We start from the raw sequence: 15,791 nt of genomic DNA, 5'->3' as shown, positions 1-15,791 counted from the left end.
GCATACAACCGCAAGCACAGCAATGAGTACCAACAGACTGACGGTACCCATCAAGACACGATACATTAGATGGAGAGGACACATATCGATGAAGGTTGAACTGCATGGATGTACATCTGTATACAACCACATGCACAGCAATGAGTACCAACAGAGTGACGGTACCCATCAAGACACGATACATTAGATGGAGAGGACACATATGGACAAGGAGTGGACTGTATACATTTATTTAATTTCACGCACACGCCAAGGAGTTCCCATCAAGCACTTCAACATGAGACTATGACCTTTCAGGACAATTGTTATATTTAATTCCGACTGTTTTACAGTTTTAAAAGTCATCAAAATTGAAGAAGAAACGTAGATATGGATGCAGTGAAAGAACCTATTTTGTGAAGAGAAGTAATTGTTGAATACACTTCGCTCACCAGAAGCCCAAAGTTCGTATCGCTTTCCTTCGTTCAATTCCGTCACGCAAAAAAAAAAGCTTCATAAAAAAGAACAGAACTTGAAATTTCAAGAAGTAAAATAAAATTGAGCCGATGGGGTTTGCCTAGCATTTTGCATCATTGATCATGATCATCATTAAGTACAGAGAAGCGAGGCTACGAGGAAGCAAAAGAATATCCAGCTGATCTGAGAGAAAATATTAGCCAATCAGAATCGAGAACTTTTGCAAAAAAATGGGGTGTCACTTATCCTTTTGAAATTGTTGATTTCCAGGCTACCAAATGAGAAAAAGAAGGTGCTATATTGCAATGAAAATATAAAACTCGTAATAACTAATGAGTTATATATTTTTATTGCACTGGTTGGACAAAAAATTTTCCCTGGTCAATTTAGTTACAGACTTCATAACACCTCAGCTTTGCAGTGACGTCATTCCTACCTTAAATCCCCACCCCTCCCCTCCAGTTACTATCGCCAAGCTCTCCAAGGATGAAATCAAGATAATTGCCAATGATCTAACTGGAGCCGTTAGATGCCCAGCACCCACTAATTTTACATAATTTTAGCGTACTAGTCCTGGATTTTATTCGACTCCTATTGATTGTATCTTTAAGTCAAATTGCAATAAGATGTGTAGTCTATTGATGGTTTTCAACCCTTCCCAAGAGAATTAAATAACAAAAGACACGGCGGCCATGTTGGAGGATATGACAAAAGAATTCATTGACAATTCTTTTGTTAAGTTCCTCCAACATGGCCGCCGTAAAAACCATCAATTCCATGATACATACTATACTTCTGTTTCTGTAATATTATTATATATATTATAATAATATTCTAAAATTATTTTTCTGCTTTTCATTTTTATTCAACTCCAGTGATCTAATAGACTAGGGTTTCTACTTGAACTCTTTCACCCTAGGCCCTGCTGTGTTTAGACATATCAAAGTATTTTGCCTTCCACTGGCAACCTTAGCTCTCGTGGGGCTTGGCCGTCACAATATTTTGCATTTTCTAATTGGCCAAATACCCCAAAGAGTTTAACCTTTTTCATCTCTTAAAATGAAAGTATTTGATGTCTTGCGATCAGCCATAACAGCTGCATAAAAACCACGAAATAAAGCAACTCTCATGCAGTCATCGAACTTTGCGAGTACTTTACTAAGGCTGCGGAAGAAGGCCTTTCAGAGTTGAGTTTTTCGACAGCCAGTATAAAAAAGAACTCAAACTTGGTGCTCATAAAGGTGAGTCACTCGTCTGCGTTTTTTTCTTTTTTAAATACAGGAGTAAAATTCAACTTTAATGAAAAACAAATGTACTGTACTGTACTACTAAAAGGAGCGCTTGAGTGGCTCTGCGTTAAAAGGTTTTAAAACTAAGTTCAACCTCTTTTCTGAGAACGATATAGTCCACAAAGAAATAACAAAGAAATTGTCACAACAAACATTTTGCGTTCGACGACATTTCGTAAAAAAAGTACTTTCCACCTTTTCTATTCAGAAAAAAAAGTGTATGCCATTCTTATTTACCTAGACTGAAATGTTAGTCATCAGACAGCAAACATAATTCGGATGGCGCTACAATTTAGAATTAACTGGATTTAGAAACTGTAATACAACGAGATAAAAAAGGTGTTAATATTAATTAATAAAGTAGTTCAGATTTTTAAAATCTTATACCCCATTCACACCTAAACGTGTTTAGTTAAACTATGTTATCATTAGGAAAAAAATTGAGAAACTAGAAACCTACAATATAATGAAACTTTCTAAAATATTGTCAGAGCAAGACAAAGGATAGTTTACATGCATTATTTCACCAAATATTGTGCAGTGTTCGTAGATAGTTTTCCAAACCCGCCTTTTTAGTTAAACCACTTTTAAACATGTTTAAGCTTTGGTGTGAATGGGGTATTTGTGTTTTCTTCATATGTTTTTTTAGTTAGTTTATTCGCGTAATTAATTGATTGTCAGGGCAAATGTTCATTTATGATGACATCTTAAAAGATTGATCGATGATGATCGCATAAGCTTTCATATCTTTGGATTGAATTTTGTCCAAGTGCTTATTTCAAAGATACCTATCGTCGAAACTCAAAGAAAAAAGGAATACCTACCGTGATTGGAACGACATTTCATTCAGACATCTCAACATGAAGCCTGGATAACTGTTCATTTAATTTAAAGAATGCAACATTGATACCCCAAACACAAACACAAAAACCAGCGGGTTATTGAGTATCGGTACCTTTGTCTCACTTAAACAGCGGTAGCTTAAGATAGATAATCATCACTTAGATTATTTAAAGCCCTTTAGTTCATCATTAAGTTTGTTTTAGAGCAATTTTACTTAACCCTTGAGGCAAAAATTACATGCCGATGTGTAATAGTCAAATAAACTCAAACGAAAACCACAGAAATAACCGAATAGCTAACCTCTATTAGTCTACTAACTAGAGTTAAGATTCTCGTTTAGGTGAACATTAAAAAATTCTTTAAAATTAGTGAAAAGAAATGGTTAAAAACTCCAAGTACTAGATAAACAAAATAAGACTTGTCTTTGTCGAGAAGGTTCGCGAAAGGTAAAGTGAAATGTAGGGAAACGATTAATACGTGGTCACGTGTGCCGTTTGCGGGAATGAAAAACGGGAATCTTGATCTGCCTACTATTTCACGGATTAAGCCTTGTAGCCACTGTTCTTAATACTCACTAACGACTAATAGCTTTTGCTTTAGGCTCATCAAGAAAGCTTGCAAAAGCAAAACAAAACAAAAAAAGAGTTGGCTAACGCTGTGGTAAGTTAATTTTCATGAAACTCGAACAAAATAAAGTAGATTTTCCTACGAATTCCAATTCTAAAGGCATGCACCTCTTAATCAGTTCGTCGTATTTTTTACATCTGTCTTGAATTGTAAAGATGACCTGAAAAAAAAAGTGCCTTTGGAAACTTGACAAAGTTGAGTCAAAAAGATCTGCTTGAGACTGTTGCCCCTTACTGGGCTACCAAGCCACACGCTAAGAAGCTATTGAACAAATAATGCTCGTTTGGAGAACTATTTTCTTTTTTGCCTTCTTAGGCGGTGACGTTTTCCCGATGGGAGGTATAAAGATTGTGTTTATTGTTGCTGCTATTGTACTGGTTCAAGGATGGAGTACTGTTGGTAAGTATTGTGTGAATTTCCTTATTCTTGTCTTACTCTATGACGGTGACACAAAACGATCGTAAGGCCTCCCAACTACTTTCCCTTCCCCAGGCGACCGATCATTTAATGACCGCGCACTTACTTTCTTTTCTTTTCTTTTCTTTTCTGTTATGCAACTATACAATCGATTTTGGCGTGAACATATGTTTCATGTTTCAAATGAACTTTCTTTCAAATTCCACGGTACTTCACTATAACACATATATATCCTATACACAAAAAACAGCAGAGGCAGCAGAGAATTCGAACATGGAGCATTGTGCACGTTTACTAATTCATTCATGATCTCTATCTTGGTCACAAAATAATTGTGAAATTCACAAAGATTTTCATTTATGTAAATTAGAGACACACCTATCTTGCGGAAAATCTTTAGAATCATTGTTTATGCTTGCCTTTAGCCCTCAAAGTGAAACCTTTGTGTGAAAGGATCGATATCAAAACATGCAGTCAAGTGGGCTATACCTACACGATGTTACCTAACAGTTTTGGCCATACAGACCAGAACCAGGTAGCAAAAGTCATCAGGCGCTGGGGCAAAGTACTTAGGAAACACTGCTCACCACTTCTCGAGAAGTTTCTTTGCAGGGTGTACGCACCTCCCTGTATCTATGATCAGTCACAGATTCCTTGCAGGTAAGGTAGAAGCGTGAAAATCAAAGCGTGACAAGGTTGACTAGTATACTACACTTATCGTATAACCAAAACCTTCCATTACGTATAAACTAACTATTTTTACACCAAAAACAGTCATGAAACGCATAAGCAAATGAAATCACATTTTTCTCGATGGAATTTGTGGTATTTCTTAAGTGTTTCCATGTTAGCCTTGAATTCAAAACAAATCTTAAAAGTGTGCATTTGCAGGGCGTCAACATTATTTCATGTTCTACAAAATACATTCAATCTATGCCTCCCCACATGTGTCATTCAGCAACATCTTCTTTTTCCCATTTCAGGTCATTGTGTCACAAAATAAGAAAAGATTGCCGCCGTGTGATGAAGAAATTAAAAATGAAATGGCCTTCCTCTCTTCGCTGCAGTAAACTTCCCAGGAAAAGATGTTTTGAAGGATTTAAGGCTAGCCGTTCTCCCAAACCGGCACATCTGCCTCAACGACTTCCAGCAGTTCGGAAAGTCAAACAAAAACAAATTGAAGGTGAGAGTAGACTATAGACACTGGGATTCTCGCGGCTGTCTCATGGCAAGAATTGTGAAATGTTTCCGCATGACATGAAATTTTATTTCCCAAAGAAGCTAGTGAATTATCTATTACCACGACGTGGCTCCTGTAAAACCGTTGGGAGGAAGGGGGGGGGGGGGGGGGGGGGGTGTGTTAGTGCTAGTGGGGCGTTTCCCATATTTTTTAATGGAGAAAAAAATGAAAAAGTAATGTGAAATCCGTGCGTGTCGAACTTAATTATTCCAATCGTCGTAAATTTCCTGTTTTTTTTGGCCTCTCATGCGAAATATGTTTTACATCAAAAGATGTACCTTGTATTTCCAGGCATATCTAAAAAAGGGATTTGTCAGGAAGTAGAAATACCAATGTGCAAGGAAATCGGGTACAACTATACTACCTTCCCAAACATGTTTGGTCACCGAACCCAAGAAGAAGCTGCCTTAGAAGTTCACGAACTCTATCCAGTAGTCAAAATAGGTTGTTCAAGTTCCTTAAACCTGTTTTTATGTTCCATCTACGCACCGGTGTGCACGGAAATCGGCAATCTGCCACCTTGTCGCTCGCTGTGTGAAAGATCGAAGCAGGGGTGTGAACCCTTGTTGAATAGATTTGGTTTTGTGTGGCCAGCAAAATTTAACTGCTCAAGATTTCCGGAGGAAGGCAGTGGTGAGACGTGTATCTCAAAACCTTCTGATAATCAGACAGGTACGAAGTTATTTGAACTTTTAAATTATTTTAAGCTGCCCAATATATATTCATAAAATGTATTATAAAATATTTGAAAAGCGCTCTCTGATTGGCTGGCTACTGTGTCTATAATAGAGCACAGAGACACGCTTGCGCAAAATCCATGAAAAACATTTTACAAAAGCACTTGTGTTACTTTTACATAAAACTGCTGCATTTTTATTGTGATATAAACGCTCTGGGAGCTGTGTAGAGCACGAGAGAAGCAAGAAGGCCTAAGTCACTGAAAGACAAACCAAATTGGTGTCCATCACAACTTGTACGATCATTCTTCTAATAATGATATTGGTTTTCAGTCCACGAGTATACTGTATTGCACACGAGTGTCTTCTAACATATCTGAGTATATATGGATTTTGACAAAACCAACTTTGATTTGTCGCAATGACGATAAGAAATTGTTGCCTTGCCTGTATTTAACAAATGTTGCTGCAATGTAAGTCACGATTAGAAGATGAAAAGTAATATATATGGTAGGGATATATGAAATGAAATCCATAGCAATAGTGTGAAATATGAGCTCAGATTTAAATCCCATCTGAAGCTGGGATTTTTTCTGAGATCTTATTTAATATTGTTATTATACTGGTAATTTCATTTCGTCATGTCACGATTAATAATGATAAATAAAGACATCTAGTTATTTATGTATTCGTCTTTCAGAACTTACGAATGTAACAACTACTGAACTACCAATTCCAACAAGACAGACACCATCAATAATAACCAAGACTTTTCCTCGGGCAGGTAAGTGTTTTGTTATAGCAAGACTCCACTGATATGTTTTATTGGATTTAACATTGCTTGCATTTCTAACAGATTTCTTTAGCTTAGTCGTACATCAATAATGTTTTCTCATTTCAAACCACGCGTCATCCTCTTGAGATTTGACTAGTATTGATATTCATATGTCTTATTATGCACAAACGTTAAACACAAAAATGATACTCTAGGAAATGACACGTCGTCTGAAATTGGGAAACATTTCGCACAGGAAAAAGAGGTTTACTTTGCCGTCTAATAGAACTACTGAACAAATTGGAAGATGTGCTTAAATAATCGGTAGTAAAATAACAGAAGATACCGAAACAAATATACGTGAGAGAGAAAAACGACGAAGGCTATAGCAATTACAATCAGTGGATGACAACTTAAGCTCAAAATCTCGGCCATATGCGAAAGGTTATAGGCTGGGTTCTGGCAAGTGACGAAAGCAGACGCAACTCCATGTTCTTACTATGAAAAGAAGCGAAGCATGCGAAAAAGAACGGAATATTTTGAGCTTCGTGCGTTGGCTCGCTTTTGCTTATGCTTGGGTCGCAATTGAGAACAAGACTTTATAATAACTGACAATAATTACCCAATCGGTAGACGAATTTTTGAACAAAAATGGAAGTCAAAACTAACAGTTACTGACGAAATCATTTATCATTTCTTCACAGAAACTTCTTCAGGAAGCCATTGTCAGAACCTTACGATACCAATGTGTTCTGCATTAGGCTACAGTTCCACATTATTTCCAAATATCTTGAAACATCGTACTCAGGACGAAGCCATGCTAGAACTGAATCAGTTTATCCCTCTTGTCAAGATCCAGTGTTCCAGTTCCTTGGAAAGGTTCCTATGTTCAATGTATGCACCAATATGCACCAAGATGAACGTAATATCACCCTGTCGATCGTTATGTCTTCGATCATTTCGCGGCTGTCAGCCAGTGTTAAAGAAATTTGGCTTTCAGTGGCCAGAACATTTTAACTGCACACGTTTCCCTGAAAGAGGAAGCGGACAAGTATGTATTTCCTGATCATGTGATAGCCGATTTGTCAAGTGCAGTTCTCGGCGCGGTGGCACGAAAGGTGGATAGCGCTATCCGAGGGATAAATGTTATCCAATGGCTAAGTGTTTTGGATAACAGCAGCACTTTCTGATTCACTGAATACGGATTTATTCGCCGGTTAGCGCTATCTACCATTCGTACAGCCTGGCCCTATTCAACTAGATTAGGGAGTACGGAACTCGCGTATGAAATTGTCGGGCCGAACGACTTTTTTTTTTTTAAATATTCGTAAACAAGTTTCACTGCTCCTATTTGTTCTTAGCTTTTTCAGGACGGTTTGAAAACCAAATATAACAAATAGATCGATGCGTAATAATCGTATTTTTATTGATACGCTAGAGTATGGAAGACATTGCTCTGTTAGCATAAAATCAGGTAAATACGCGAAAAACAAATTCCAGTATACGTGGCTACTCTTTCATTCAGCCATGTGAAAAGTCTGTATTTTTTGAGTATAAAGTTTATTATTTGAAAGTTCTATGTCCAACAGAATATTAATGTATTCACTACTTTCTTTACTCTTAAAACTCTTGTCGACACTTTAAAAACGCGACAAGCATATGCGCAGACTATCTTATGCTACCGTCGTTCACTAAGAGTAATGTAGTACAGCTGAGCCTCTGAGTGTTGCTGAGTGACTTTGCCTTGGATCTTCTATTGGTCTCTTGGTAACCACTTGTATTTTATTTCCTGCTCGCAGAGTGCACTTTTGCCAAAGTTTCGTTCAAATTTGCTGAATTCATTTCCTCGATAACTGAATTAATCACCTATCCTTAATAGCCTTCAGTGATAGGAATGGCACTCCTTACACTGCTTAGTCATCAATGAAGACTGGCCGTTCAGCTTGTACAAATACTCTACGAAATCGCAAATAACGTCTATTCATAGCAAATCTATTGGATGTCCTTTTCTAATTGCTAGCTTGGCTCGTTTCTCTGGCAAAACTGCTCTTCAAGCTCTATCTCCCACTGTACACATTTTTCGAAAACTTGCTATTCAGCTGACAAAAGATACCACACAGAGAATTGGAACCTATCATAGCTATGTCATTGCAAATTGAGCCGCATTTCCACGTACAGCAAGGGTCTATTGAATGTTGCTTTCTTGCAAGTTTGGCTTGGTTCTTTGGATGGAAGGGAGCTTCGTCTCTAGTTCTTTTACATACATACAAAGTTTTATTTCAACTTTCTGGAATACCCATACAGAATAACAACACTGGACACGACAAACGTTAAGATAAAAAGCCAAAAGAAAAATCGATCAAGGACACTAATGGCGTTCTTCCACTCGGCGTACAGTTCGTCTTCTCTTTCCTTTGTCTTGATATACTCATTAACAACAGAATAATCGTGGGGCTTTCCTTGTGGGTTATTCTCAAAGGCTTCTGAGCGTTGCTTCGTTTTCTCGTGATCATTTACATAGCCATTCTCTATAATGTCGGTGTCACTGAGCTTAATATCATCGTTAGTGTAGCTGTGAATCTTGGTCACCTTCCCTGACTGACTTTCTTTTTTCCTGCCCTTTTTTAATGGCCTAGAACTTCCGAAGCACATAACATACCCAATATAATCAAAAATTAATACTTTTGGCCATCGAGGCATTTCCGTGCCAGGATGCAAATGTTGAAGCCGTAAGGGCACGCACGTCGCTAGGAGACAAAGTGCAACTTCAAAGAGTACCGCTGCAAAATATTTACCAATCAAAGGAGTCGCTTCTGAAGTGGCGGGAATCGCTTCCGTGAAGATTATCATAAACACTGTCATACCCAACAAGACTGTAATGACCAATGAGATTCTCTCCCCAGTCTCTGGAGGGAATAGGAAGGAGACAGACGTGAGCAGTGCCAGTACGATGCAAGGGAGAATGAGGTTATTCAAGAAAAAGAGGGGCCTTCTACTGATGATAATATTATACGTCAAGTCAATAAAAGGTGATGAACAACAATCGTATGAAATAACGTTTCGAACTCCTTCAGCAGACGTTAGATCCCATTCTCCGTTCTTCGAGAATATTCCTAAATCGGCCCTTGACGTGTTCTTGTAAAAGTAAAGATCGATTTCATCCCCAGTGTAGGTCCAGGATCCGAACGTAATCCTGCATTCTTGAGTGTCAAAGGGAAAAGGTCGGACATCAATCTTACAAAATGTGTTGAACTTGTTCGGCGAGTACCAAGCAAAAGTCCCATCATGGCTGATCACCACTTTAGTGTTGAAGAGATATTGTTCACCGTGGTCGTTGTTGTTGACACTGTAAAAACAAACAAGGGTGCTTTCTATTACATCATTATGATAGGTATGATCATGAGCTCCCCTTGAACCCCCCAGTCTTCTGTTCAAAACATCCATAGGTTCGCAAAGAATGAAATTTGTTCAGGATAAATTCTCTACAATTAGCGTTTTAATAGACCTCCTCGGCTCTGACGTAATGTTGTCCTAAGTGTCATTCCCTAGAGTATCATTTCTTTCTTTAAGGTTTGTGCTCGGTTGCACATGAGAAGAACATGAATATGGATACAACTCAAACAAAGAATATTATTCTCAAGGGAATGAACCGGAAATGGGACAACATTTCGCTCGAGCGCCTCAGAGCCGAGGAGGTCTACTGAGGGTAAAATCAAGCAAGGGTCAAGAAGCCAAGGAAAATAAGCTATGTCTTTTACAGGGGTACGGAGAAGCGTTAGTCAGTTAGGATAGTATATAAAAAAATAGGAAGTTGCGTCTTGTCTTACCCCATACCCTTGGTGTAATTTTTCTTTACCTATATGGAATGATATGCTTCTAGTTCCATGTAGGACTAAGTAATAATGTATTTTTGTTTGTCGTGTCATGGTTTAACCACACATTTCCAAAATGCAATAATTCCAAACGTTTTCAAAATAGCTTTTTGACCATGCCTTATAGTAACGTGCTCGCTTATTGGTTTCGAGTTGCTCGTGCACGCTTATAGTTTCTAGTTAACGTAAAAAACTGTCCCTACTAGCCTTTCGCCTGATGATGCACTAGTGTGTGAAAGTTTGGCTAACAAAATTAGTAACTCACGTAGAAGAAAAATAATTTTCTAATATTCGGCTTTGTGAATGATTTACAATGTTTGTCGTTGTTGTTATTGTTGATGAAGTTGTTGTTTTTGGAGATGGCGATGATGGTGCCTATTGTAGTGCACAAATGCAGTGAAAATTACAAGAAATAAGAAATGTTCATGTCATTACCTGTGCACTTGAATTGATTTTTCCCTAAGCTGAACATTCAATTTTTCTTCAATTATTTTAGCTTTTCATTTTCCTGTTCTAAAATGCCATTAACAGATATACCCATGTCCAACTGACTTACTTGTTGTAGAGAACAATGTCCGGCACCCAGACTGTCTTCGCATCTACGTTAATAGAAGCTATGTTGCCATAACGAGACGAGTTCCATGCAAAGGATACATCTTTCCAAGTCTATACCACGAAAAAAAAAAACTAAATATTTTTTACAAATAATTTGAAGGACGAGGCAACTATGATAAAGTACAAAACCTCTATTTCTTATCGCGCATTCTCTCCAAACAAAAGTTTGAGCATGCGCAATAGCAGTCTCTTAATAGCTTAAACTCTGCAAGGAGGAAATCTAGAAAAAAATAATTTTGCTGAAAATCGAGGAAAATAGCGCTAAAACTTAGTGATAAGCCGTTTAGATATTTTTCACTTCCAGTTCTTGTATCCCAAATATACTTGTCACATTTTCTTCATCTTACCTGTCGCACCCAGACGTTTGTCGTAAGCACTTGGTTTTTCTCATCCTGAAACCATTTGGATGGAAGTTAGTCTATAATTTTTTAAACTATTTTCTTATACATTTGATTATAAAAGCCTAAGAGCCCTAGAGAAAACAGTTTGAACTTTTTCGATTGAAGTCATCACCAATATTATATTGTCTGCATGTACAATCCACGTCGTTCATGACCAAATATTATCATTAGAATATTGGGTCAGATTAGATTTTTCATTTTTGAAAAATTCAAAAATAAATAATAAATAAATAATATTCAGGGGCGTAGCTTGGATTTTCCTGGAGAGGGGGGCCTTAAAAAGCCAGCACTTATTTTTTAACTTCTGTATTTACATAATAACAATAATAAAAATAAATAAATTAATTAATTAATTTAAAAAAAAAATAAAATAATAAAATAAAATAATAAAAAAAAAATAAAAAAAAATAATGATGATGATAATGATAATAAATTAAAATGACCATATAAATGACCTGACCCCCTTGATTTCCCCTCTGGCTACGCCCCTGATATTAGAAAGCAAATACGCAACAACAACCAGAAGCATAGGTCGTTCCTTAAGACAAAACACACAAAAAAACTATATAGAATCAAGACAAGACTGTGAAAAAGTAGTGTGTTATCGGTTAAAAACTCACCACATCAATTATCTCAGAGAGAGCGAATCCAAAGGTCACGTGTACAGCCTCTGATGGGTTGAGCACAGGACGTATTTCCTTGTTGTAGCCGTCAAATAAGTCATTGTACAAACGTTCTTCGTGTCGTACCAAACCGCTTCTGTTAAGTCCTGAGTAAAAACAGAGGACACATTTCAAAAATGTATTTAATATTTTTTTTCTTTACTAAAACACGGAACAATAATGGTGGAATTAAAGCATGGAATAGCGATCCTTGCCGGATCGATAGACCTCAAGCATGGTGACGTTTAATTCATAGTTCTGACTCCCCTTAGTTACCGTTGCTATGTCCCACAAGCTCAACAAATTTGCTAGAATATATTAGAATATTAATTTACAACTCTGGTCGCAGGAAAATGAGTCATAAATTGCTTCAATTGTAAAATATATTGTCCTGAGAAAATAAAATAAAATTCTTGTAGTACTCCCTAAAACAAATACTGTGTAGTTGTTTGTGGGAAAATATTCGAATTTTATTGGGAAAATGCTGCAACGGTGATGATTGGTTCGCTTTTGCATCGGAAAAAAATGGCATACAATTGGAATACTTGCTCTTTTCGAAATATTTTAGGACAAACTCGGACCATTTGACGAACCTTGGCCGTAACCTTAAGTCATCCATAGAGTCTAAACAAATCTTCCAGGTCGGTTTTGAAATTAACAAGAAAGTTTTTAACACGTATTGATTTGATTATCACTCGTTAATTATCTGTTAACAATCATTATTTTTACGTAGTTTTCATTGTGTTATTCACGATAGGCTCGTTGTCCATACACGTCGACTGTCAATGTTATTGTTCAAAATCGCGCCCCTTTTTAAGTAATAAGGCCACAATATATACTGTAAGCCTCAATAAGAGAATGCCATTAATTTGCAAAAGATCGAGGGGTCATTTTATGATACCTAGATGAAGTTATTAAATTCACTGCAATCCTCCTTAAAAACTAAATTCTGTTTTTTAATCTTCAGGTGGTTGTTGGGTTGGTTGTTGGTGGGTTAGTACGGCCAGTTGGAGTCAGTTGGAGGTTGGTTTTGTGGGTTTTTTTGGTGTGTTGGTTTGTTGGTTTGTTGTGATGGACTCATAGTCAAATGGTTGGTTAGATAATCTGAAGCTATCATTAAATTTAGTTACAAAGCGACTGAAAAGCAACTGACAAATACTGTTTTCGAACCACATCAGCTTAGCTCAGTAAAATATAAAAATAGAAAGAAAATAAAAGAAAAAGAAAAAAAAAAAAAAAAAAAAGAGAAATAAAACAGGAATAGCTAGCTTTGAAACATCATAAAAGATTGTAGAGCTATGCTTAGAAAACAAACTAAATAGCTGTGGCACACCCCTCTAGTGAGTAAGCTGTGGCCTAGCTTCTTGCTGATACCGAAATAATACCTTTTAGGTATTTACAAGTTCACTCTTTCATACTGAAAAAAAAGGATCAATTTGATCATGCAGGCGTTCATCATGTACAGTTTTTTTTTCAAACTTCCTTTCTTTATAAACGAAGGCAGTTATTTAACTTAACTTGTTGATAATCATCTATCGCATGTAACATACCTTGACAAACTCGGTTAAACGTTAAAATTACAGACACGAGATAAACCTGGATCTCTTCTCGAAGCTTCCCTTTCATAGCGCGATGTTTTCACTCGCTCCTTCCTTGTAAGAAATGATTAATGAGCTGGGCTACAACCAGGAATCATTTTGGCGCCCTTTCAAGTATTATAATGAGAGTGTATATTATTTAACAATCATGAATATCGGGGAATAATAACCAAAACGAAGTTATTCACTAGGCCTGAGGTTAATAATTGTTTTAGTATAAATACACAGGTGAGTCTTTCAAAAAAAGAAGAAGAAAAGAAGGATAAACGACACATTTTTTCCCGATAACAGCAACAAAGCGGCTGGCCGCCATTATGGATTATCGCTGGAGGTGATTATCGTGTGATAATCTGAGTTTCTCGACCAATCAGCGCGCGAGATTTTCATTAATCACCTTAGTATTTAATACTAAAATTGTATAGCCAGTTGTTTATTAAATGACAAATATTATCTTACCAACTCAACCCAAAAGTACTTTTAGTAATTTTACTCGTTGCCTGTTTTCAAATGAAGTTTTCGAGATTTTAATTCAAAAGGAACGTACAGCAAACGAATCATTCAGAATGTTTTTAAAGCCTCAATTATCTTCTAGTTGAAAAGTTTGGATACGAAAAATAAAACTTCGTATACGAGTAAAGTAGTTTGTACATTTAATTAGTTCTTGAATTATAATTTTCGTCATTAGGATATGATGAAAAAGAAAGATTCAAATGGTAAAAAATTTCCTTAAAGCCTCAATTAGTACTCCTAAAGCGCGGAATTATAAATATAGAAGAAGCTATCTAAATTATAGTATGTACATATGTACATACAACTATTTCAAAAAAGGATATGAAAAAAGATATGGAAAAAAAGTCATATAATAAATAGATAAAATAAATAGATAGATATATATACTGAAAGTTAATAAAAAATTGTAGAGTAGTTTTATATGTAATAGTTCTTGAGGTGTAGGATATGATAAAAAGAAAGCTTAAGAAATAATATGTTTGTACTGTAAGTTTAAGATAGAATTCCAGAAAAAAACTTGTCAGCAAGGCCAAAGATAAGATGCTATTAAACACCTGTAATTATAATGATGGCACATTTACTAATTGAAGCATTATTTATTCTAGATATGAGGTTTTCCCTTTTTTGTGATGATTTTTTATCGTGTTTTAGTTCTAGTACAATGTTAACATGTCCAACCCCAGTTCTTTTACAAGAAAATGAAATCCGCAAAAATTGAGAAAATAATTGACTAGCACTATCGTGAAGCTAATATGCTTCCAACAAGGTTTTCAATCATAATCCTCTAAATTCATTTAACCATGCAACGGAGTCTCAACGCCTTCTATCAAAAGTCATTTTACACGATAATCCGTCTCAAAACAACTAGTAAATTTGAGCTTTAGTCCGATGAACTTGCAGTAGAAAATACCGCTTAGTTCATAAATTCATTTCTAATCATTATTTTCGTACGAATTGTCGCTCACCTTCTGAGAATGCGATGATAGTAAGTAGATATAAAACTGTGCTGGGTAAGAAGAAGCGTGACAAATAAACAGGTTTGTCCATCCTTTTTTTATGGCAGAGCTGGAGAAGTTTTGTCGTCTTCTTCTGTTCAGTCTTTTGAAGTATTTTTAACAAGAATTTCGCTTAACCTACAGGACGAAAATACGAGAGAAATTCAATGTTTTAACTTCACCACCAAACAGCACTGTGTATTAAATTTAAAAAACTAGCTTTTTAAAAACAACAAAAACAAAATGAAGATGGAGTCTAGTTTTCTCCCGGATTGATCATTTCATGATGTTTGGGAGAGAATAAAAACAAATTATTCATCTTTTTATAATTGCGGACTGTCTAGTAGCCGTTGATTATATTGCGAAAAACTATTGGTCATGATCGGAAGATTTTTAATTTAGCCTGAGGGAAAATATAATAGCTCCGACTCAAAATTATTTCATCAAAATACATGAGAATCAAATTGAAATAAATGATCAGTGAATCATAATAAAAACAGATCCGTCATCGCTATTTTTCGAATTTTTAATCTTATTCACTCTTTCACTATCTGTCTAATCTAATCTAGTCGCTATGTTCTATAGTTTGTGGGGAGAGAAGCGAACCGTAGGAGGATGGAACGAGACTAAAATAGCAGCGAGTGAGATTATATGTTTTATTTCTACAAAGAAAACTTTGAAAAAAATAGCAAAAAAAGAAGGAAAAAACATTCAAAAAAACAATAATTAAATAAAAGAAATGAAAAAAAAATATTGGATAGGAAGTTTTTATCTTATTTATTTTAAATAATTCTAAATAACTTTATGGATCTAG

At 36.0% G+C, this 15,791-nt stretch overlaps 2 protein-coding genes across 3 annotated transcripts; one reads left to right on the top strand and one right to left on the bottom strand.

Moving 5' to 3' along the window:
* Positions 1-1,533: 1,533 nt before the first annotated feature.
* On the top strand, positions 1,534-7,897 carry LOC116301018 (uncharacterized). Of its 2 annotated transcripts, XM_031710027.2 has the most exons (8): positions 1,534-1,697; positions 3,189-3,248; positions 3,531-3,614; positions 4,058-4,292; positions 4,616-4,815; positions 5,164-5,544; positions 6,250-6,333; positions 7,029-7,897. In XM_031710027.2, exons 3-8 carry the CDS (start codon positions 3,548-3,550, stop codon positions 7,388-7,390), a joined length of 1,329 nt encoding a protein of 442 aa, XP_031565887.2. In that variant the 5' UTR covers positions 1,534-1,697; positions 3,189-3,248; positions 3,531-3,547; the 3' UTR covers positions 7,391-7,897. The 2 variants fall into 2 exon arrangements, with proteins under 2 accessions (XP_031565887.2, XP_031565880.2); XM_031710020.2 differs by lacking the exon at positions 3,189-3,248.
* Positions 7,728-15,126, bottom strand: LOC116301034 (neuronal acetylcholine receptor subunit alpha-10). Its single transcript, XM_031710044.2, has 5 exons — positions 14,948-15,126; positions 11,833-11,981; positions 11,159-11,203; positions 10,753-10,862; positions 7,728-9,670 (listed from the first exon to the last, which is right to left on the bottom strand). Exons 1-5 carry the CDS (start codon positions 15,027-15,029, stop codon positions 8,599-8,601), a joined length of 1,458 nt encoding a protein of 485 aa, XP_031565904.2. The 5' UTR covers positions 15,030-15,126; the 3' UTR covers positions 7,728-8,598.
* Positions 15,127-15,791: the final 665 nt, after the last annotated feature.

Source organism: Actinia tenebrosa, unplaced genomic scaffold, assembly GCF_029948245.1.
Source record: "Actinia tenebrosa isolate PJP-AT-01 unplaced genomic scaffold, QUT_ActTen_1.0 PGA_scaffold5__44_contigs__length_20552954, whole genome shotgun sequence".
Lineage (NCBI taxonomy): Eukaryota > Metazoa > Cnidaria > Anthozoa > Actiniaria > Actiniidae > Actinia > Actinia tenebrosa.
Note: the sequence above shows the minus strand (reverse complement) of the source record. Positions and strands in the feature narration are given on the sequence as shown.